The 25,110-nt window shown below is 39.2% G+C and overlaps 1 protein-coding gene across 6 annotated transcripts in view; it reads right to left on the reverse strand.

The window, feature by feature from the left end:
- Positions 1-9,864: 9,864 nt before the first annotated feature.
- Positions 9,865-25,110, reverse strand: part of PAK3 (p21 (RAC1) activated kinase 3) — a 297,238-nt gene continuing 281,992 nt past the window's right edge. For all 6 annotated transcript variants that reach the window (XM_049872069.1, XM_049872068.1, XM_049872067.1 and 3 more), the window contains 2 exons: positions 19,981-20,118; positions 9,865-16,449 (listed from right to left, as the gene is read on the reverse strand). In XM_049872069.1, coding sequence (XP_049728026.1) covers positions 16,360-16,449; positions 19,981-20,118 — 228 coding nt within the window. In that variant the 3' untranslated portion in view covers positions 9,865-16,359. The remainder of the gene's footprint in view (positions 16,450-19,980; positions 20,119-25,110) is intronic.

Raw genomic sequence — 25,110 nt, forward strand, 5'->3', positions numbered from 1 at the left:
TGGAAGGATAGAGCTATGGTCCAAGGAAAGTAGACAGCCTCTAGAAGCTGGAGAAGGCAAAGGTACCAATTTTTCCCCCAGAGCCTCTAGAAAGGAATATAGCCCTGTCCACACCTTGATTTCTTATTTTAGTTCAGTGAGATCCATGTAGAACTTCTAACCTACAGAGCTGTAACATAATAAATTTGCGTTGTTTTAAGCCGTTAAATTCGTGATGATTTGTTACAGCAGCAACAGAAACTAATACATATGAAATAAGACAATTTTACTTCTTTCTTTTAAACTGTATGGCCTTTCTTTTTTCTGTTTGTGTCTTTTTGCCTTTACGTCTTTGTTATTTCTTGCTTTGTTGTACTGACAAGGATCTTTGGTACAAGGATGAATAAAAGTAGCGGAGTACATATAATCACCTTGTTCCTGATCTTAGCAGGGAAACAGTCTTTCACCATTAAGAATGACGTTAGGAAACGAAACTAAATGGGCACACCAACCCAGGGGCAAGGAGGAGAAGGCAGGAGCAGACAGGAAAGCTGGTAATAGGGAACCCAAGGTGGAGAAGGGGAGAGTGTTGACATTGGTGGGGTTGGCAACTAATGTCACTAAACAATATGTGTTATTAACTGCTTAATGAGAAACTAATTTGCTCTGTTAATCTTCATCTAGAGCATAATAAAAAAAAAAGAGTGGTGTTAGGTTTTTCATAGATGTGCTTCATCAGATTGACAAATTTTCTTTCTTTTCCTAGTGTGTCGAGGCTTTCTTCTTTATGACCTAATGTTGAATTTTGTCAAATGTTTTTTCTGCATCAATTGAGATGATCTTATTGTTTTTCTGTTTTAGCCTGATAATATGGAGAATCAAATGCATTGATTTTCAAATATTAAACCAACACTGCATGCCTGGGATAGACCTCATTTAGTCATGATGTATTAGCTTTTTTTTATATATTGTGGAGATTTGATTTGTGGTAATTCTGCTAAGGATTTTTATGTCCGTGTTCATAAGGGAGATTTCATTTGTGGTAATTCTGCTAAGGATTTTTATGTCCGTGTTCATAAGGGATATTGGTCTGTAGTATCCTTCCCGTGTAATGTCTTTGTCTAGTTTTGGCATCAAGTAATGTTGGCCTCATAGAATGTTCTTGCATAGGTAGAGGTGATGGAATTAGTATACAAATTAAAGGATTGGCCTTAGATAGGATCATGGGAGTTCACCCACATGAACTAACAAACACCACGGAGAAGTCTGGATGATATGGAGAGAAAACTGCTCATTGGATTTGGCAACGTGTATGCCATTTGTGATTATGGCAAGTATAAGAATATAAAACCAGCAGGCTGGTACTATGCTACCCACACATATTTAATAGTCAGTGTCTATCTGGTCTGGTTCCTCAGAAAAGGACTCTGAGACAAGGACTCGTTTTCAACTGATTTATTACAAAAATTCTCCCAGGAAGCAGGGGTTGGTAGAACAGGAAGGGGAAAGAAACCCAGGAAGGATGTGATTTTAGGAAAATTCTCAGCCTTAGCCCGATCTGTGGGAAGTTCTGAAACATAAATTACACCTAAGAGTTTGCCCCAACCTAAGGTAAGGGAGGTTGGCTTTCATTCTCCAGTACCCACAGTCACTGTCTAAGGGCCACCTTGGGTAGGAGGAAGGGCATAATCTCAGGTACTTCCACAGTCTAAATTGACCAACAGTGACTCCAGTAGCCCAAGGGCAGCCTTTTGAAGAAGAGTTGCAACTGCTGGCCCTTGAGACAAACACACTGAAATTGGGGAAGAATCAACAGAAGCTGTTCGAGGGATCTGAGGAGGCCTGAACAGAGCACTGATAAAGTTTATTACTATGTACAGCAGGAGGACAAAGGTCAGGAACAAACAAAACAAGTCCTCACCCCCTTTCCCTCCTCCTAAGGGTCATCTTAGGAAATCCCATGATAAGACCTAAATTCTTCAATACATGGTGAATAGAAGAGGAGGTTGAAGAGGCAGCTCAGGTTTTTCATCAAGGTAACCGCTCTATGTGAATGTTATTTCAGGAATTTTGGTAGACATGTGGCAGAAATTCTACTCAATCTTCTACTTCACATTCTGATTCCAGTTTTAAGAGTCTAGAAGGTCCGTATCAAGGAGTTGAAATTAAGGAAGTTATCAGAAGCTTTTTCTAGCACAAAGGAATCTGTCAGATAGTAATCTACTGACATAAAAAGATCCCATGATCTGGACAATCACAAATATGTTGTGGTGATATGTGTATGAGGATGTATTTCCAAGTGTGAACTGTAAACAACTCACTTCTCTATGTGCGTCTCATTTCCAAGCTAGATGAAATGGAACAATGGTGGGTGATGTCACTAGTTGCGTATAACTTTAGTGTACACTATGTCAGACCCAACAACAGCAGCAGTAATAATAGGTAATGCTTAGATACATTTACCATGCACCAGGAATTGTTCAAAGCACTTTGCATATATTAATTTTTGTGAAAATGTACAGTATTTTTATAGTGATAAATATACATGTAACAAAACATTTGACATTTAAACATGTACAGTGCAGTGAAATTGTTTATCATGTTGTTCCACACCCTTACCCATTTCCAAATTATGCCATCACCCTTAACAGAAGCTCAGTGTTCCCTGAGCATTAAGTCTTCCTTTCTCCTCCCTCCCACCCACCTCCAGTAACCACTAATAAGCTTTGGTCGCTATACACTTGCCTATTCTAGATATTTCATGTAAGTGGAATCATATGTTATTTTTCCTTTTGTGATTGACTTATTTCACTCATAACATTTTCAAGATTCATCCATGTCGTACATTGTATCAGTACTTCATTTCTTTTTATGGCTGAGTACTATTCCGTTGTATGTATGTACCACATTTTGTTCATCCATTCTTCTGTTGATGGACATTTACTTTGTTTCCACCTTTTGGCTATTGTGGATAATGCTGCAATGAATATTGGTGTACAGGTTTTTGTTTGCATTCCTACTTTTCCTTTGGGGTATATACCTAGGAATGGGATTGCTGGGTAATTCCAAAGGAGCCTTGGTGGCACAACAGTTAAATGTTCAGCTACCAACTGAAAGGTTGGCAGCTCGAACCCACCCAGCAGCTCCGTGGGAGAAAGAACTGGCAATCTGTTCCTGTAAAGATTACAGCCTAGAAAACCCTATGGGACAGTTCTACTCTGCCACATGGGGTCGCTATGAATCTGATTGGACTTGATGGCACCTAACAAGAAGAACATGATATTTCCATGTTTAACCTTTTAAGGAGCTGCCCAACTGTTTTTTCCACGGGGGGTATACCATTCTGTATCGCAGCAACAATGGATGAGGGCTCCAGTTTCTCCACATCCTCTTCAACACCTCTTGTTTTCCATTTTTTTGATCATTGCCACCGTAATGGGGGTGAAATGATATCTTGTTGTGGTTTTGATTTCCATCTTCCTAATTGCTAATGATGTTGAGCATCTTTTCATGTGCTTGTTGGCCATTTGAATATCTACTTCGGTGATATGTCTGTTCAAGTCCTTTGCCCATTTTTGTGATTGAGTTGTTTGCCTTTTTGTTGTTGAATTGTAAGAATACACACACACACACACACACACACATATATTAGACCCTTATCAATGAATGGTTCTGAAAATTTTTCTCCAAATTTGTAATTGTCTCTTCACTTTATTGATAAACTCCTTTGATGAACATAGTATTTAATTTTTGTGAAGTCCAAGTTATCTATTTTGTCTTTTGCTGCTTGTGCTTTTGTTGTAATATCTGATAACCCATTATTAAATACAAGGTCCTGCAGCCATGCCTCTATTTCCTTCTAAGAACTTTAAGATTTTATTTTTCACATTTAGGTCTTTAATTCATTTTGAATGGGTTTTTGTGTATGATATGTATTACAAGCATTTTTTTTATATAGTAACTCTATATAATTCTTCAAATCGTGTGTTGTATTTTTAACTTCTTTTTATAATTGAAGAAACTAAGGCTTAGAAAAAATATTGCCCAAGGCCAGTCAGGTAGTGACAGAGGTAGAACTGAAATGCAGATATATATGATTCTGAAATCCAAGCTCTTAATCTTATATTAGCCTGAGGAGGATCCATAATTTAAGAGATTCAGTATGACTGAGTCAAGATGAGCCAAGAGCAAAATAGGCAGGGGGAGCCAAGATGGAGAATTTTTGGTACATTCCTACTATGAATGGTAATTTTATTCTCATTATTTTCTTTTTGGTGGGAAACCCACTGAGTAGAGACTTCTTCTATGGGGAGAAAGGGGAAGATGTGGCAATTTAGGAAACTGACCTAGTATGTAGCTAATCTAAAAGGTGGCATTTTGCAGCAACTCTGAATTAAGCAAGCACCAGTGTGTTGTTACAACATGATGCCAGGAGCTATATGAAGGCATACCGTGCTGTTGAGGAGTTGAGGGCCTCCCTGGTGAGCCCAAAAGTGTTGTTCTATCTATAAGCAGAGGAAAAAATGGGGTGAACCTGTCACAGTGGGCCACAGGGAATATTCCAGCCAATAGAAAATTAAGGGAAGGTCAGTGGGGACACAGTCCATATGTTGGCTGGTAAAGTAGGTGCCCCTCTAGGCAGGGTTCATACCTTTACTTCTCAGACACTTAGAGGCTGAGGAGCCCAAATTGTACTTGGCCCAGCTCCTGTGGCTGCAGGTGCTGCCTCAGTTGCAGTCAAGTACCATGACAGTGATGATGAGCAACATAATTGGCACTTATTCATCAAGAGAGAAGACCTCTTCAACTGTGGCACCAACATGGTCAAAGAAAAGCTGGTAGAAGACCTGAGAAAGTAAGGATAACTGGAGCTGGGTACATGGTCACTTCTGGATCATTAACTTGTGACCATGTGCTCCTGGGGGGTCATACAGAGCCCAGAGGCCCAGAAAAACCAACGCTGCACCCCTTACCGTATAGACGTTAATATAGATGAAGTCAAGGCTTTAGCTTCTTTAATGATCTAAAAAAGAGTTACTGTTGATACACCATTTGGGGAAGGGACTAAGGTTGGCATTAATAATCCTTAAAATTATACAAATAATAAGTTAGAAAAGACCACAGGCGTTTTGCCATGGAGCTAACTGAAGGGTTTCACTAGCCATGGAATTGATTTTTTTGCTCCTCGTATGAGCACCAATGAAAGGAAAATATTCTGGATACTTATAATAGTACCACAGTCTACTCTGCTGTTAATAGACATGTTTGTATCATTGGTAAACCAATCAGTCAGGGTGGTATCCATGTATCTCTGCCATGGGAGAGGTGTCTTCCATGGAATTGAAAAATTCATGAATGCTGCTTCTTGCATGAACATTTTGTCTCCCAGTTTGAGGGACAAAATCTTTTTTTTTTTTTTGTTCAAGGACTTGGTAATATGGGCCTGCCCACTATGAGGTATTTTATATATCATTTTGGTGCTAAATACATTTAAAAAAAAAAAAAAAAACCTGTTGCCGTCGAGTCGATTTCGACTCATAGCTACCCCACAGGACAAAGTAGAACTGCCCTATAGTGTTTCCAAGGAGCGCCTGGTGGATATGAACTGCCAACCTTTTGGTTGGCAACTGAAGCTCTTAACCACTGCACCACCAGGGTTTCCACTAAATGTATTAGTGTTAGTGAAATTGATGATAACATATGGAATGGAATCCAGATAGTAGCTATCCAAAAGGAGCTAGCAGACTTTAAATTACAAACTAGGGTAAAACCCTATGATAGAAATACTGTGAAAGTAAATTACAACGTATGTACTTCTGGTACAGGTAGAAACAGCTTACCAAACAGAATGCATACAACATCAAAACAAAAATCATTGCTGAATGTGGTAATGGACTAATAATACCAGGGATTAAGATCTTCATGGCATAGTGGTTAAAGTGCTACGGCTGCTAACCAAAAGGTCAGCAGTTTGAATCCACCAGGCACTCCTTTGGAAACCCCATGGGGCAGTTCTACTCTGCCCTATAGGGTTGCCAGGAGTCAGAATTGACAGCAACAGGTTTGGTTTTTGTTTGGTGGAGCGGAATAGTTTGGTAATCTCTGCTGTCTAGTTGAATGCTAGAGGAGTAACTGTATCTTATGTAAGTGGTTTAAAAAAATCTGAATTATGTCACCTACAGCCATTTAATATGAAAGGGATTTTAACTACCATTTGCTAATGTGTCAAGAGAGTTTATAAAGAAAATTTGGAAAGCACGGTGGGCATATGCATTTGTGCCTACTACAGAATTTCAGGAGCATGTGAGAAAGACACTGTACACTCTAGACATTCTATGCCCATGTAGTGTTCTTCCAGGCAAGTCATGTACACTTGAACTCAAATATAAGCCAAGGCTAGACTTGACTGCTGCCCTTGTCAATGCAACTGAGAAAGGTATTCCACGTATACAACAAAGCTGGTGTTACCTATACTGAAAGGAGGGACAGTGGACTCAGGCTGACATCCTTCACCACCCCTTTGTATATACCTCTTTCAACTCTATCAAAAATTTGTGAACCAACAGAGATCCTTTTCTCTCATTACTTACTATATTGGACATAATTCTCAACAACTGTCAGCCTAAGTCAGTCTTCCTTTTATTTTTAAATTATTGTACTTTAGATGAAGGTTTACAGAACTAGCTTCATTTTTTTTTTTACACATATTCTTTTGTGACATTGGTTACCGGCCCCACGACATGTCAACACTCTCCCTTCTAGAGCTTAGGTTCCCTATTACCAGCTTTCCTGTCCCCTCCTGCCTTCTAGTCCTTGCCCCTGGGCTGCTGTGCCCCTTTAGTCTCGTTTTGTTTTATGGGCCTGTCTCATCTTTGCCTGAAGAGCGAGCCTCAGGAGTGACTTCAGTACTGAGTTAAAAGGGTATCCAGGGACCATACTCTAGGGGTTTCTCCAGTCTCTGACAGACCAGTAAGTCTGGTGTTTTTTTGTGAGTTAGAATTTTGTTCTACATTTTTTTCTCCATCTCTCTCTGGGACCCTCCACTGTGATCCCTGTCAGAGCAGTTTTTGGTGGTAGCCAGCCACCATCCAGCTATACTGGACTCAGTTTGGTGGAGGCTGTGGTAGTTGTGGTCCATTAGTCCTTTGAGCTAATGTTTCCCTTGTGTTGTTAGCAGTGTTCCCATCTTTAATGCAATAAATTAAGAATAGGATATCAAACATATTCAAATTTTTAGGTCTAAGAAAACATGCAAGAACTGTGTTTAAGGGCTGTTTGGAGCATTTTTTTCATTTAAATAGATATTGCTAGACCAAGTGAGTAAAATAACTATCTTGTTCTTTTTGTTCACTGCTTTTGGTTAACTGTGTAATTTTGACTTTCGAACTTTTAAGAAGGCCTTATTTTATGGTACAACCAGGGCTTCGAACCAGCTCATTCCGGTTCAAACCCCTGCTGACAATTTGCATTTTCAACCCCAGATATACTGAATCAGAAGCTACATTTTAACAAGATCCCCGGGTGATTCTTATGTATGACTTCCTGGGAACTCGTTAGAAATGCAAATTCTCTGCAGGGTTTCCAACTAGAAGGAACTGGTTGGAAGCCCTGAGTACTACATTGTTAGAATGTGGCATTGCCTTCCTTTGATTTAAATAAAATCAATTATTTGACATGCTATAAAATCAAAAGCTATTTGTTTTTATGAATTTTATTCTAATGTGACACAGAGAAGAACTCATATGTATTTGCTCCTCAACTCCCTCCTCTATTGAGGCCTCAGAGTGCCTGAAGAGAAAGTGGAAGTCCTACTAGAGAAGGCGGGTGGGGGTACTTTAGTGAGGAAACTCTTGATACCATGGTTATTCCTAGAAGTTGGTAGTGAAAGTGAAGTGAGACGTGATATCCAGCACGCATCCTGTCTCATTACTATGACCCCTGAAATGACTGGGGAAGGTATCACATGGTCTGTTTCTTTCTTTTAACTAAAATTTTTTATTGGCATAATTGTAGATTCACATGCAGTGTAAGAATACAGAGAGATCCTGCACACCCTTTATTTGGCAACATAGTCTGTTGCTTTTTACTTTGTGGGACTGTATATCCCTGAGAAACAGGACTAGGGTATTCTAGTTAAAATGTCAAAGTTCATGGACAACGGAGTAAAACTGTCAATTTCCTTGTTACTCCACGGTGGGCTGCTTGGGGGAACATAGAGACTTTAGAAATGGTTATAGCAAAAGCTATAGATTAACTTCCATGGGAGGTGGTGGGCTGGAAAAGGGCTGGAATACGTAATGGTTGACCTGATGAGCCTCATGAAGCATGAAGAAAGAGGGAAAAAATGAATTCCAAATTTGTTCCTGAGATCACTTAGGTGTTAGGAATTGAAAAAGAACCACCAGAACAGGTCCAAAGATGTAGCAGAGTGGGTTGGTTCTGTGGGAGGGGTTCCTGCTGTCAGGTATGGAAAAGTAAAAAATAACCTGCTATGCAACTGCAAGTAGGCAGGTCGCTGCAGCTCTAGGTAAGTAGAGTGACAAGCACAGTATCAACAGGACGGTGGCATTGGTATAGGATTAGCAGAGAGCAGTGCTGGACACAGGTATGCGGGAAGCCACCAGATGCCACCCAAGTGACTGGGAGCTGAGGCATCAAGGGATATGGAGTGCAACCATAATCTGTAAGGCACTTCAGGTATTACCCCTTCCCCACTTCACTAAGAGGGGAGGGACTCAGATGAGGCTAGAATTCCAGCAATTGGGCTAGTGGGGCTGAATTGTGCAATAATACATTTATCATTGTTTGGATCTCTGTTTCTCCAAGTTGTTGGGTTTGGTTTTGCTTATCTTTCTACTTGGAAAATTCTAAACAATGAAAACCATCTGAATAATGTTTAATTTTTATCTTATATCTGGTACCAAGGTTCTCAAGTCACAGGACGGATTCCAAACCCACACTACTTAAGAATGCTCTTTCATTCATTCACTCTTTCATTCAAAAGTGTTTACTGAGCTCAAAAGAAAACAAATGACTTTTAGATTTTTATTTTTTGATGGGAGATATTGGTAATTTGCAAACACACCGTAAGTATTCCTACTTCATTTAATAGGGATAGAAAAGAAATCATTGGAGAAAATCTGCCAAGGAAGGTTGAAAGTGGGTGAGGTGTAACAGTTGGGGAGGCAATGCAGTACTTTGGGGGAATTAGTTTACTGGGATTCTCATTCACTTGTCCACTCACATTCACAGAAAATGCCTGTTTGGCGCTCAACATGGAGCCACTAGCAATTTTCAATGAGCTTTAATGTCATTTAGCCACATTTGGAGGTGATCTTCAAAAGAAAAATGATCTTTACCAGACATGCCTATACTACAAGAGCTCAATAATGCTTTTAAGTCAGTGAATGAATGAACGAACATTCTAAGTTGCATAGGTTCTAAGTTGATAAGAGATATATAAGACAAAACTAAACATTATTCAGATGGTTTTACTTGTTCAGAATTTTCCAAGCAAAAAGATGAACAAAAACATAATTTATAACATGTGATTTCTTTTTGGCAGTTCTCCTTTATCTGGATTTTTGGATTTGCCAGGGTTTTGTCTTGCATTGAGTATACACATTCATCTCTGAACTAATCCATGTAAAAACCAGATGGAGACTCTAGGCCTGAGTTCTTTAGTGGCAGGCTCTGCAGGCCATTTCCTGTATTGCTCACAGGCTGGTTATTTCCCTGCTTCCATACCTGATACCGTGCTACACTCCAACATGTGAAGGAAGTAAAATGGCCAGTGCAAAAGGGGTAGGTGGGAATGGGACAGAGGACAGAAACACCAGCTCATTGATGTTTGTCATTTTTATTGGCAATACTTTAGGTCCAAGTTTCAAACTGCAATATTTTTTTACACTCAAGACACAGTCATGCACAATCCATATTTCAATTTTCTATTGCTTCAACCACAATTTAAAGTAACAATACTGGAAACAAAAATTCTTAAAAAAAAGTCGGATGCTGACGTCAGAAAGATGGAACCATACCATCAGCAGGTCTACAAAGGAAATAACTTACTTAAAAATCAAATAAACAAAAAGACCATAACTACCTTTAATCCAAAGTTACAGAAGAATTTCACTACATGTGGGTTTACAGATAACACATTCTAACAAAATAATGCACAGCCAAATGAGATACAATCCCATAAACAATGAAAATGCAGATCCTCCTTGACTCGTTTTGTCTGGATATTATGAATCTAATCTCAGTAGTCATAAGTACTCTTGTGATCTAGCCCCTTCTGGCTGATGTACTGAGATCTAAAACTCAATCCATTAATGGTTATAGGATTCTGTGAAAGATCGTATCATCGCTAATGAATACAGTATATGTGGGTCCATAAAGCACACCACGCACAAGCACACACGTTAAACTTGAATTTAGCACTCAGGGCTGGTTGGCACTCTGCTGTAGGCAGGGCATTGGGACTGTCCACTGACTAACTTCCAATTTCCCCTCGTTCCAGAGGCATACTCATACAAATAGCCAATCACTGCGGAAGTGTTCATGTGAAATGCTATCTTTGCTTCCCTACAAGTGGATTTTTCAATATTCCTTAATGCTAATAGCATTTTTTCTCTCTACAACCTGCAAATGCTTAACTCCACTCTTAGTAGTCCCAGCCATTAAAATGAATAGGTTCTGCCATCTTGTGCCATTTAAGAATTAAACTGTATAAAGCCCAGCACTACTTCATAGGAAAGGAGAGGCCCAAGTGTAGTCCTATTCCAGCAAGTATGACAGTATATTTCTGTTCTAGTAGCAAATACTGGCCAGCTTAATGAAAACCAGACTTTATACACAGAGTGTATGGAAAATGAAAACTGGGAATACTCAACAGAAAAAAGGACATTAAAATAAACACAAAACAACTGTGAATGAATCGGAAGGCTGCCACAAAAGTTTTATCAACACCCCTAGTATTATTAACTTCTTTTACTTGAGTTTTGTCATCCTAAGAGACCCAGGCTTAAGCATGTGATATTTGCTATCACTTTAGCAGGTTGCATTTGCAAGGCAACCTACAGGAAGAACGTCAGGGCTTTTGGAAAGGCCTTGGAGATCATCTAGTCCAATGAAAACACTCATTTTACAGATGAGTAAATTGTGTCACAGAATGGTTAGGTGACTTGCCCAAGGTCACACAGTGAGTTAGTAACAGAGCTCATATTAGAATCCAAGTCTCCTTACTCCTAGGGCTAGTACCCCTTCCACTCACTACATCTGATGATTCTCTATAATTGCTGTTCATTTCCTCGGAGGTACTAAATCAGGTGGACATGGAGCCTACGTGACTGCTGGTATGTGACAATAGTCACCTGATGGCAGCTTCCAAAGGAACCTCTAAGGGGCACTAACCAGTTTCTATAAGTTTATCTTGCAACTTCAGCCATATTAAGCAGCAGTAAGTGCTACAAGTTGTGCAGTATACTTGTACACAGAGGTGTGCACGTGGAGGTGATATCTTAGTTTCTGCGTTTGCAGATTCAGTTAGACACTGTTTAATATTAAACAGAAATTCCCAACGCATGAGGAGTTGGGTTATATTAACTTACTCACTAAATGAGTGTGGGATCAGAAAAGGAGTGGAAAAATGAAAACTAACCAACAGAAAGATTACATCAGAAACAAATCTCTTACTAAAAATCCTTTCTTAGGAAAAACACTTCCATTATTTCCAAGGTCCCATTTCTTTCCTTCCCAATCCACATGCAAATATATGTTCAGAGTGCGTGTTAACTTCACTCGAAATCCCAGGCCCGTTAGACTGTCAGATTACAAATACTGAATTTCAGTCCTTTTGCTCAGAGACTGGGAGAAGCTTGAATCATTGGCCACGCCTTTGTTTAACTGAATATTAACTGCAAGTAGCTAAGAAAAGAACCATGAGATTAAACTGGGGATGGCAGGGTTAAGACTCCCATTAGTATTTTTACTTTGAGAATGGCCAATGGAAAGCCTGTGGGATCTCTAGGTATAGGGTCTGCTTTTGGTGAAATTGGGGAGCAGATGTGAGGCCACCACCTCATTATAAAAGTTCTCACCTAAAATCTCTCTGGTGAGTTAGAAGGAAATTCCTTTCTTTTGATAGATGGTCTCCCTTTCTCTTTAGAAAACACAATGACTGCATACAACCTACAGTCAGGCAGTACAGAAAGCACATGGAGAGCATCTTAAGCCAAAGCTAACAGGACTGTGACTGAATGTCAACAGGCAAAGGCAGTTCTACAAAACGGTCTTAATGTTTTCATAGGTAGCTTTCAATTGCAAGTCACAACTCCTATTGAAATAGACTGGACTTGCTTATTGGCCATTTAGAGAAGAATCCTACCTAGATGGTATAATATCCTGTCAGACAAGGAAATGGTGAGGGCTGGGGATTTTATCCTTCTATCCTTCTAAAAGGCAACCTGATAATCTGCTAAAATGATCCAGAAAGGTGTTACCTGAAACAGATGTTATCAAGAGGGCTAGTCACGTGTCACCCCTTCAATCTAAAGTAACCAAAACAGAAACCTTGGTGCCATACCATAGTGGAGGGCAGCCAGTTTTAAAGCAGAAGGATGTACTTGGAGTTCTAATAGTGATATCTCCCTAGCTTTAACTTACAGGTAATAGTCCCCTAAGAAAACAAGTGCCATCCCCGAGCATGTGCCAACCTCAGCACCCAGGCAAGTATAAAGCCTATGGAATCAGTGTAACTAGCAAGTATCTGTGCCCTGCATGCTCTGGGCTCTGGCCAGAAGGCTCTGCTTCTGGCTTCTTTTCTATGTTTCTATAGTCCCCTTTCTGATGTTTATTTATTACAAAACAATATTATAACAACATCAAAGGATATTTTAAAAAGAAGAAATTACTCATAACCTCACCACCCTAACACAACTGATTTCAATTATCTGTGTTCCCAGTCTTTGCCCATATGCACACTTATTTTTACATAGTTGTAATCCCTGTTTATGTTATTTAAAGGTGATTTACTAGATTTTTCTCTGAGAACTGGCAGCCTCATCAGAAATAAACAACCCACTGAGCAAAGGAATATAATTATTTACACAATCTTTGAGCTGAGAAATATCCTTTATAGACAAACATCTCAAACTATCAAAACAGTTATACAGACAACAGGAAGCAATTTTATATTTCTTTTTCTTTTAGCAATGGAATGTGCTTCACGGGGGAGGGAGAGATGTGAAGATCAGGTGATTAAACTAAAACATTGGGGTGTAATTCACAAGCCTGAAAGAAATCTGAATAACAGAATTAAAGAATAAATACTTGAGTTAAATCTTCGCACATGACTTGGCCATCCAGTAGCCAAAATGGAACATGGACACAAATATTTACAATGACACACAGATGAGATCAGCAAGAACGAAGTCATTACCCAACATGGTGACTGATTTGAGGGGATTGTGACATCCAAAAATCCTCAAGGGATTATGACAACGCACCGGATCCTTACTACATTAATGTTCTTTTCTTTCTTAAATAAATAATTTCTACTGTGCTTCTCACCCTTCCCTGACTTTCCCACTGCCCTATTCCTGTCTCAGGACATTTTGGAAACAACATTCGACAATATGCCCTCATAATCTCAGGGCACACTAGCAACGTTAAAGATCTGGATAGACTCACCTGTGTCAAGATGAGCTAAAAAAAAAAAAAAGTCTAGGGAAAGGGAATAAGCTATTAAGCATCTGGAGTCCGAGTTGTTCAAGTGTACCAAATGTGAGTCCTTCAGCATCATTTTGGCAGGAGACAGAGCATCTCTCTAATACTTCATAGAAATATACATAACTCCAACAGAAGGAAGGGTTTTTAGGGACAGGATATCAGAAGCTGTTCTCATTTAAAAATGTACATAGACATAAATTTGTAAGGGTAATGCCTATGGGGATATATTATCATCAAATCTTGCTACAAAGCGGTGGTAAAGAAGTACCTGGCTCCTCATTGTTAATATGCTGAACTGAAAGCATAAAAGAGCAGCCATTTTTCTGCCTACAGTGATCTGAAGGATCACTGCTCCAGGGTCTCAAAAAAAAAAAAAAAAGGCCTTTATGACTTATTAAAGGATTTTTAATTGATAGCTAGGGCTACCCAACCGAGTTTTGGGTTTCCTCCACCGGAAGGAGGACGTAGTCATCAATGTACCGAATTCTATTCACATCCTAGGTATTTCACCGAATTCCCTGGTACTATGAGTGAAAACAAAACAAAACAAACAAAAAAAAACCTTAATTTTAAATGAAATAAAAATAAAGGCCTCTGTCTCTCTCATCACAACAGTGTGGCATGAAAAATTTCAGGCCCAGTCACCTTTTCACAAAGTATAACATAATATGCTTCAAATTAATGTTATCAACCATTTGATTTTTCTTTTCATATTTGTTGTTTTATCCCTTAGTGGATAACGTCTGAGGGGTCAAGCCCCCTCCCCCCCACATTTCATAGTCAAAGAAAACAAACAGGAAAATAGGATGTCCAAAAGTAGTGTCATTTCCTAAACATAAATATGTGCACTATATGGTTAGCAGAAACTCTAAAGAAAGCGTTTTCATTTTAAGGAATGAATGGTTAGATGGATAGATGCACCTCGACAGAGAAGGAGAGAGGCCCGTATCATTGATCTCTTTCCCCCTCTTGCTGAATGTAGATAGTTTCTAGTCAGATTCCTGATATACTAAAAATCAAGAAGCCTTATTCAGCATAAATCGTTAGCTTTTCAAAGGCTTAGAGAAATAACTTCCCATAATTTATAAAATTGACAATACACTCAAAAGAGAAGCATATCCTTTTCTACACAGACATCCTCCAGATATTTTTCTACTCTCAGAAGATTCAGGAAGAGCCAACTGCTGAATTTTTTTAAAAATAGATATGTGGCGAAACAACAGGCAAATTTTGGTATTTCCCCAAGCTCCAGAAGGAATTCAGTGGGACTTATATTTCTTGGGAAGTATGATTGCAAACCAAAATTATTTTCACTAAAGAATTCAAAATCTTTGTGAACATGTTTTTGAAACTCAAAAGCCTGAGAGACTAAGTATGAACACACCATATCCTGCGATACATAGGGATAAATGGGAACAAGTACCTAGAGCCAAATATTGACTGGGATGTAGTTTTCACGGACCTCCTATTTCTTACAGGGTGGATGCTTGTGATTATCTGTGCTCGCCAGGTCTTTTTTTTGTTTTGTTTTAAGTTACTAAAACATTATAAATTGTCAAAATGAATCATCATTGATCATATAGAAATGTTGGTTAATGGGTTCATTGCCCCCTGATGTGCCTGTTTTACAGTGCATATGTTCCACAAGCACAAGAGAGGATTAAATCCGGTATCTTTACCTTTGTTCACTTACTTTCCAACAAGCATTTCAGTATTACGCACTTAACTTGTTTTCCTTTTGGCTCTCAGAGAAAGTCCCATCTTTGTTTAAATATGTTTCTCCTATCAGGACTTCCCAGGTTTAGGACCTGGACTTGCCCGACAGGAATGCCACTGTCTCGGTGTGTCCCTTTTCAGGCATCATGATAAATCAACTGCCTCTTCAGCATCATCAGGAAAATGTGACAGGGTTTCACCATTTGAGCTTTATTCCAATATATAGTTTTTAAAAGCCCTTCCTGAACACACAAATTCCTCTCTGCTTTTGGAAAATGTCTTAAAAGAAACCTTTTCCAATACAACTGCAGAAAAACAGGTACACAAACCAAGCCACCACTATAGAAGAAGAATAAAAAATTGCAACTCTATTAGGGCATGGACTTCACATGTTCACACAGTACTTGCTCTGTTTATGATTTTTTTGTGTGTTTTTTGTTTTGTTTTTGTTTTTTGCTTTTTTTTTTTTTTTTAAAAAGTGTTGACATCATTTTTCTGGACATCTAATGACAATGCATGTGAAAAACATCACATTGGGTAAGGAGTGTTGAAAGAGGTTTGAATGCAAGAAGGACTACTCTCTAACTTAAAAACAAACACAACACTATGAAGAGGGAGTGTGCATCTTTGAGAAACCTTTTTCTTCAAAGTGAATGCACAAAATGAGGGGATTCACTACTGGCTCTTTCGCTTCACGGTGGAAATGACCACTTTATGGCCACTTCAACATTGCTGCCCTGTTTGGGCTGCGATTCAGGCTTACAAATAAATTACATAATCTGAGGGAGTAGGAAAAAGGCTTATAAGAAGTTTCTATTTATTTGAAAGTTAAAGAACCCCCACCCCATTTGACTGTCTTCTTCTACCTTTCCTGCAGCAGTTTTATTTCAGTCTTACTCATGAGGGAGATGGTGTGGGGTAAGGCTTGCAGTTCTAGCGGCTGCTGTTCTTAATCGCTTCCTTTGCAGCAATAATCAGAGGAGTCAGGCTGGAGAGAGGCTTGGCTAATTTTAAAAATGGATGCTGCAAAAAGATAAGAAAAAAAAAAAAGGAATTACTGGAATTCTTTCCTCCAACAAACGTGTTACTTTACATTTTCAAGCAGTCTTTTTTTTTTTTTAATTAAAATGTATTTAGACATGTTTAATTAAACACAGTGACAGCTTTTGTTCTTCAGATGTTTTTCAACCTTCGGTGTCATGAAATCTTCTGGAATCTGGCAGAGTTAGAATCTTCAGAGTAGCGGTCTTGTAAAATCTCACAGTTTGCACCAGCCTCACCTTATTTTCTTAAACTGATGAATTTATCTGGAACAGCCCTAATGCCTGAAAAAGAGTATCTCAGTTGACCACCAAAGAACTCGACCCTGAAACCAGTGGCTTCCTAATTGCTAACCCAATAGCTGTGCCTCGGCCATTACCCTTTTGGGCCCACTGCAGTACTTAATCCAAATGATATCCCTTCCTTCTTTGAGACGTTTTCCTCTTTTGGTTCTCTTCCATGTTTGCTGGCTGCTTCCTCATCTTCTTCCCTAGTTTCACTTCCTCCTCCTACCTCACACATATCAGAACTTGCCTCTCATTATCTTTTTTTCCTAATTTAAAATTCTTTATAAGTCTCATTTTCTTTCATGGTTTCACCTATCATCAGCTTTCTAAGGATGATTCCCGAATCTATATTGTGGGACCTGATCTCCTTCCTGAGCTCTGGTCCTGTTTCTCCAATTGCCTACTGGCTATTTTCTTTTAAGTGACCTTTTTTCTGTTACCTTAAATTCAATATTTAAAAACATATGTTAAAGTCTTTCAAGCAGGGCACTCTTGTGTGATGTAAGGTCAAAATACCTTACTTTTTCTGCAAATGATGTGACCGTATAACGACATGTCCACACATATAACACACAGAAATGATGAAATTACGTAAAACAGTTCTGGCATAGTGTGCCAACGCCTATACTATGCTTGTCTCCTGACATTTCCAGAAGTGAATGTCTGCCTCATTCACCCATTCTCCCATATCACAGGTAAATCATATCATTCTGTTCATTTTCTTTCTTTCTGTTCAATTTTCCTAGTTTAGGCCTAATGAACTCAATCTCAAACTATAACAATAACTCTCCTTTGGTCCCTCGCCTCCATTTTTTCCTGTTGCTCATTCTTATGTATACTATTTACCTACACAAAGGTTTTATCATGTTTGTCCCTCAGATATCTCCAGTGTTTCCCCCACTGTATACAGCCCCAACTCTTTAGCCTGGTGTTTAAAGCCATCTATGGTCTTATATCTTCCCTCCTTGAACTTTTCACTTCAGCTAGACTTTCTATTTTATGTTTCCTTAAATCTTGCTTATATGTCATTGATCACACCCTAACCCTTTCATCTGAAATTCCTGCCCTCTTGTTCCTCAACTGTCTAAAATTGATCCATTTTTCAAGGCCCAGCATAAATCTTTCCTGTTCATAGACATGTTCAGATCACCCTAGCCTACACAGATATTTCTCCAATCAACATGACATTTACTGTTTGAATAGCCATTTGGTTTGAAAGAGTCTCTAAAAAAGCCTTGCGTTATCTTTTCACATACCCAAGGAGGTTGCAAACTTCTTGAGAGTAGGCATCATACCTTCAACAGTTTCCTATGATCCACTGGACTCATGCTTTTTTTCAGTAAATACCAACTGATTGACAGAGAACTGTCTTAGGCCATATAGAAAGCATACAAATATTCAAGACCTGTGTCTTCTCTCAAGCTTTCCAGTGGTGTGAAATCACTGAGAGATGATCACACATGTCTCTCCTTTCTAACCTCAAAAATAGGCCATGACAGGTTACAGTCAGAGAATGGAATTACATGGACATAAGTTGATATGAAAGTTATTGCTTACATGTATGAAATGAAAAGATACAGCAAGCAAACTATTCAACTTAGACTCAAAATACAGTTCTGCATCAGTCATTTGACTGGTTCAGATAAAAGTGTTGTTGGGATCTGAATTAATTAGATAATTGATTCAATTATCCATTTAACTGCACAGCTCCCTTAAGAGAACCTCGATCTTCACTCATTCTTAGAAGACACAGGAGAAATGTGTACCAAGGTGTGGATGTAGAGTGGTGGGAGGGGTGAAGGGATGAGTAAGTGAAGCACTCAAAAGATCAGGTTTTTCATTTGTAATTTGACTTTGGATTAACTGGAGTATCTCAAAGGGCCATTGCAGATTTGACGTTCTAGGACCCTATCTACGACAGCATGTGAAGTGTTCACAGGTAGCAGAAAAGAAGTATAACCTCCTCAATTCCTCCAAATCAGTTTATCCCATGTGTGATTTGTGTTGGGTGTGGACATTTTTTGCCTGGGTTTGCTCTGTGTCTCTGGAGGGAGTTCAGAAGAAACAGGAAAAGTTTTTTTTTTTTTTTGGCTGGCCTAGTACAGACTGAATTGGGGGCTAGCTAGCATTTTGTATAACCAGGTGTTGCACCTTTTGCTTAACTGACTTATGTGTTCAAAGTCACAGGACATTGTTCTTGGGTGTTACAAACCTGGACACATGTCCCTGAGGAATAGTCTCAGTGGTAAAGCTATATGTGTAAACCTGAAAGACCAAAAAAAAAAAAAAAAACCCAACCCTGTTGCCACTGAGTCAATTCCAACTCATAGTGACCCTATAGGACAGAGGAGAACTGCCCTATAGGGTTTCCATGGAGAGGCTGGTGGATTCAAACTACCAGTCTTTTGGTCAGCAGCCTGAGGTCTTAAGCACAGTGCCACCAGGGCTCCTGGGCATATGTTAATTTATCAGTATAAACATATTTTTTTTTCTAAATTGGTTTGTGTGTTTGTGTGGTGGAAAGTCAGACAATCCTAGCTCTGCCACTCAACAGTTGTGTGATCTTGTGTTAAATATCTCTTTGAGCCTCAATTTCTACATCTGTAAATGGGATAACAACACCTGCCCTATACAGTTATCTTAAGAATTAAATGAGGTAATGTACATAAAGTGTTTGGTCCATAATGGGCAGTAATTATCATCACAGATACTAATCCCCGAGCGCCATGAAAAGGACAAATGGTTACAGAGGCACTCACTACTGGATGGTACTCACCCAGGCAAGCACGTGCCTGCCAACTGGCATCACAAGCAAAGGGACTTTGACCAGCAAAGCTTTAGAGTAGCAAATGCTACGGAAATAATTGCATAGTTATGTAGAGAATTACCTCCAGCCAAGAGCACCTGTATACAACATCTAGGGGCACAAGTAAAGTTTAGAACAAAACATCAACACCAGAGGTTCACATTGTTGTTGTTGTTGTCTTCCTTGCAAAATAAAACTCCAGGAAGACCAAAAGTGATCTTTAGATTAAACTGTCAACTTCTCAGAAGGAAGGCACCATACCAGTCAATCATGTATTAGATGCATGCCTATATACTTATGTGCCTGTGGTCTAAAATCAAATGGTTACAGCCTTACTCTAACTAGACATCTCTTGCTGTCACACACATGAAAAATCTCAATATAATGACTGTCTTTGTAATTGTCCTGTTTTATTTTCACCTGTAAAAGCTCCTTGGCAGATCCTCGCCTATCCACATCCATCTCAAGACAGCGATTCAAAAAGTCACGGAATACAGTCGACAGTCTCTCAGGATTCTGGAGCTCTGGGGTTCCGTTAGTGGCTATCAGATATAATGCCTATAGAAAAAAGGTAGACAAATCTATTTAGCACATACATATCAGGTACATGGGTTGGCACAGAAGACATAAAGTCAGTTTCTTCTGGTTTACTCTCTGGGTCTGAAAATTCCATTTTAGAAAATGAGAATGACATATATCTCAAAGTTCCTATAACATTTAGAAAGTATCACTCTTGGCAGAACCTGACAGTGAGGTATTCCACCTTCAAAAAACTTAGAAATAGATGTTATACGGTTATCCTCTGAGACTTAAACCAGTAAAAATCCATATACAATGAATGTGTGATTAACCACCTAGGAGATTAAACCAAGGGATTGCTTGTAAATCTGTGACTCTAAAGAGTTTGGGAACACCCACACATCCAATCACTGTGACCTGAGTAGTATAATCTTCAGAAGGCTTAATGGAAAACTGATTGTAATTTGCTAAGCGATTGCTGAATCTGCTTTCTATCCTGTTTGGAGAATATCTATGAACAGATGAGGGATGAACAGACTAGGTTATAGAGTAAGAGAAGTACAAAGAAGAGGAAGATGGTAGTGCCCAGCTAAGAGGCAACCACTGGGGCCCAAATACTCAAGTACTTTTGTCCTGTGGCAGATATATTGGTTACATTGATTATATTTCGCATGTAGATCTGGAAACCCTGGTAGCATAGTGGTTAAGAGCTACGGCTGCTAACCAAAACCCTATGGGGTAGTTTTACTCTGTCCTAGGCTATATGAGTCAGAATTGACTCGATGGCACTGGGTTTGGTGGGATAGGGTTGCTATGAGTCGGAATCAACTCGAAGGCAATGGGTTTTTGGGTTTATGTAGATCTACCTGTGATAACAGAAAATAAGAGAAACGTTGATGGTTGTTGTCCTGGTACCTGAAAATTTACACACACACACATATATAATCTGAGATATCATTGTTGTGTAAGGCCACTACTGAGAGACACTAATTTATGGTGTGCAAACAGGATCTAGGTCCCTAGACTTCAAGGCAGAGTGTCATCAGCTTCCGGACCATGAGTAATTCACAAAGGTAAACCCATCTTTCGAAGGCTCTTGACAGCCAAAAAGCTGGTCACTCCTGATGCCTTCCCCTCAACAAACACTTCTAGGACATTTAGTATGTACCAGCTATTGTATTAGGCACTGAGATCCAAAGATGAATAAGACAGTGTCCTTTCTTTCAAAGAGCACACAACTTAGTGAGACATAGACAGCTACAATACAGTAAGATAAGAGCTCACAGAGTAATGTAGAAAGTGCTAAGGAAATACAAGGATGCAGAGCTCAGAGAAATCTTGACAGAGGAGGCTGGCATTTGAGTAGACTCTTGAAGGATAAGTAGGAGTTTCTTTGCAGGTACTGCTCCCAGGGCTATGCCTGCCCATGCAACCAACCCAACTCAGATGAAGACATGCTCCCTCCTGAACTTGCTTGGGCTTTACAGCAAATTATCATCCCTTTTACCTTCCTCACCATGATTCCTAATATTATAATTAAAAGCATTTCTACCAAAGCCCTTCCCCAGGTCAGTTTCTAGCGGCAGGCGAGGACATCTCTTCTCCAGCAACCCCCACAAATGCACCTTAGAAAGGGTTGGGAAGGACTCTTTAATCCAGTGTCTATCAACCAGAACCACCTGTAGGTTTCCTTAAAACACTGATTGCTGGGCTCCACCCTCAAAATTTCAGATTCAGTAAATCTGGAGAGGGGCCCAAGACTTTGCATTTCCAAGGAGGGTTCTGTTGATGCTGAAACTGCTGGTTCCAGGGCCACACTTTGAAAACCACTGGTTTAATCTCCCCCAGCCCCCATCACTTAGTAATGGGCTAAACTACATGTTCTCAAACCTGTCTGAATATTATGGGGGCTTTTTAAAATCCCGGTGCCCAGGTCTTACCCCTAAATCAATTAGATAAAAATGTCTGGGGGCAGAACCCAGGCATCAGTGTTTTTAAGCTCTCCAGGTGATTACAATTTGCAGCCAACGTTAAGAGCCACTGGCTGAGGACCTGTGACCCACCCTAGACTTAATAACTTTGACTCTCTGCATTTTAACCACGTCCTTAAGTAATTCACAATCACACAGAGCCACAGAATTCCATAGAGGGGAATTCGCTTGCATACATATGGGTGAGAATTACAATACCACATGCTTTTATACAGTGCAATGAAACCTTTTTATTTTCCTAATACATTAAAAACCTTCACATGTAAATACACCTCCCTCCACACAAACACCTTCCTTTCCTCCACCTCTCACATCTTTCTAATTTTCAGCTCCTTAATGGATGAACAAATACAAAGTCAGTGGCAAATCCAGTCTTAACTAAAAGGAGTTGAGAAGGAAAAAGGATGCACAAACTGCTTTTTGGCAATCATTGATTGTGCTAAAATCAAATGGGGCACAACCACAGCAGTAATATTAAATAAAGTTCAAATAGAGTGCTTTTTAGTTCTTGGATGATTACTGTTTGAAGTACCTGTCCTCATAAACCATCTCTGCTCTCTTATTAAAAGAAAATTGGTTGCTGCAAATTACATTTGCTGCCTCCTCCTAAAACTCTTATTTCAGCTGGCCACATTTCCCCAAACTCACTATCCTTTGCTTGCTCTCTTCTGCTGCTCTGTAACCACCCCCAGTCCTAAACAAACAACCTCTTTTCTCCCATCCACTCTCCCAGGTCTGTCTGTATGCTACAAGGTTCCATTTTGTCATTTTTCTTTCATCATTCTTAGCTCAATACATTCTACTCCATATAATCTTCTTCCTTACAGGTATATACACATCTCTTTTTTTTACCCAAGTCCTTCTCATCTCTGTTCAATCCTTGCCTAATTACCTCAGGAAATTCATGGCCCTCTTTCCATTCTATTTATGAAAAAAAAAAAATGACCCTCATCGTAGTTAAGCTGGAGTAGTGCTAGTGATACCATGCATCCAGGGAGAAGAAAGCCCTGTAATTGGAAGGAAAAACCAGAAGTAATAAAGAGCTAGAGCCACCAATCTCTATAGACTTCAAAGGGCACATATGCCCTCTTCAGAATTTCTACAAAAAGTCTGGCTGTGATTGTTGTTGGGCGGTGGTGGTGGGAGTGAGCATGGGGAGTCTTGCTTGGTGGCGTAACAGCTGATCCCTGCTCTGGTTGATTAATGTTGATTTGCTTAATGCTCCCTCATCACGAAAGTATCAGTGTAAGGTTGCCTTTTACTCAATACTAGATCATAAATTTTTTATTGTTGTAAAAACATAGATAACACTACATCTGCCAAGTCAACATTTTTCAAAAGTACAATTCAGTGAAATCAATCATGTTGTACAACAATCACCAGAATCTGCTGCCCCTTTTTCCCTCCCATACCTGGTAACCACTAATAAACTTTGGTCTCTATACATTTGCCTGGTCTAGGTATTTCATATTAATGAGGTCATACAATATTTGTCCTTTTATGACTGAATTATTTCACTCAGCATAATATTTTCAAGGTCCATCTATGTTGTGGCACACGTGTATCAGGACTTCATTTCTCTTTATATCATAAATATTTTTAGATGTCTTTAAATATCTTTCATAAATGTCATTTTAAGGACTGCATAAGAGTTCATACTGTGGATGCACCATAATTGCTAAGCCATTCCTCTATTGTCGGGCTGATTTAAAAAATACACATACTAAGGGAAACGTTGAAAGGAAACACACCGACACACTAACAGCTAACAGTGGTTCTCTCTAGCTGGCAGCATTATTGATGACTTAATTTTTAAAATATATTTTTCAATTTCCAAATTTTCCACAATGAACACGATTGCTCTTATTTTTTTTTAATCCTCTAAAAACATTATTTAAAAAATAAATTAAAAAAGCTGTGGTGTCCAATTCACACAAAAATCCTCATCCATTCTCTTTGTCTTCCTAGGATTAAACTTGCTTTTCATCAAGCACTACCCTTTCAGGGAAACAAATACCCAGACTATTTATTTTTCAACTATTGTTTTCATTTTAATTGCAACAGCATTATTTCCAACTAATTTCCATTGCAAAAATCCACACTTTCAGTTATAGTATGGGCTAAATCAGGCTTTGTAGACTAGCATGAGAACCTAATCACCATGTATAATGCTGGTACTATGGGAAAATGCACTCTGAGTTCCAAATAATTAACTTTAAAACAAACTTTTGGAACAAATCCTGTGTGTAAGCTGGGTACTAAGTAAAAATAAAATTGTTACCCACCGCCCTGCTAATAAGGGACAAATACATTTGTAGCCAATAAGACCAGCACACCAAAAAGCGTTTTATTATCAAAGTCAAGTCTTAGATGAAGATTGAGGAAAACTGATCTAGGCATGAGTGATCATATTTTGGTTTTCTCTGATTTACTGGAGAATCAAAAGAAAATGAGCTGGCTATTAGAAATCCGACTACAGTAGAGATTACCCATATGGTTGGTTGTCTTCCCTAGTGGTCTAAAAAACTCTTAAAGTTTCTACAGAGTGCAGAAAGAAAACGTGTCCAATTTCTGAGTCTTTGAATGGAAAAGAGGATGTTTCGCTATTACCAAATCTATTCGTTTTCTCCAAAACCAATCCATATCTGTATTCCCTAGCCCCGTTAACAGTTTTACCAGCAATCAAATAACTCAAATAAGAAAGCATCATCCTTGAGATCTCCTTCTTCCTCACCCAGCAACCTTTCCCTCCCCCCACCCTTACTATGATCAATCTACCAAGTCCCAGTAATGCAACCTTCAGAAATGTCTTTATACTCACCCACTTCTCTATCCCCATGGTCTCTGCTGAAGCTTGGGCTTCTCTCAGACTGTTAAAATGACCCCCTAATTGGTTTTCCTTATCCAAGTTTTCTCCTTCTCCAGTCAATTCTCCTTATAATCTCTCTCATCACAAAAGAAGCATTATGTCATGCACTCCTCTGTTTTAAATTTTTTGGTGGCTCCTCATGGTCCACAGGTGTGGTTTTCAAACTATGCT

The sequence above is a fragment of the Elephas maximus genome, chromosome X (assembly GCF_024166365.1).
Source record: "Elephas maximus indicus isolate mEleMax1 chromosome X, mEleMax1 primary haplotype, whole genome shotgun sequence".
Lineage (NCBI taxonomy): Eukaryota > Metazoa > Chordata > Mammalia > Proboscidea > Elephantidae > Elephas > Elephas maximus.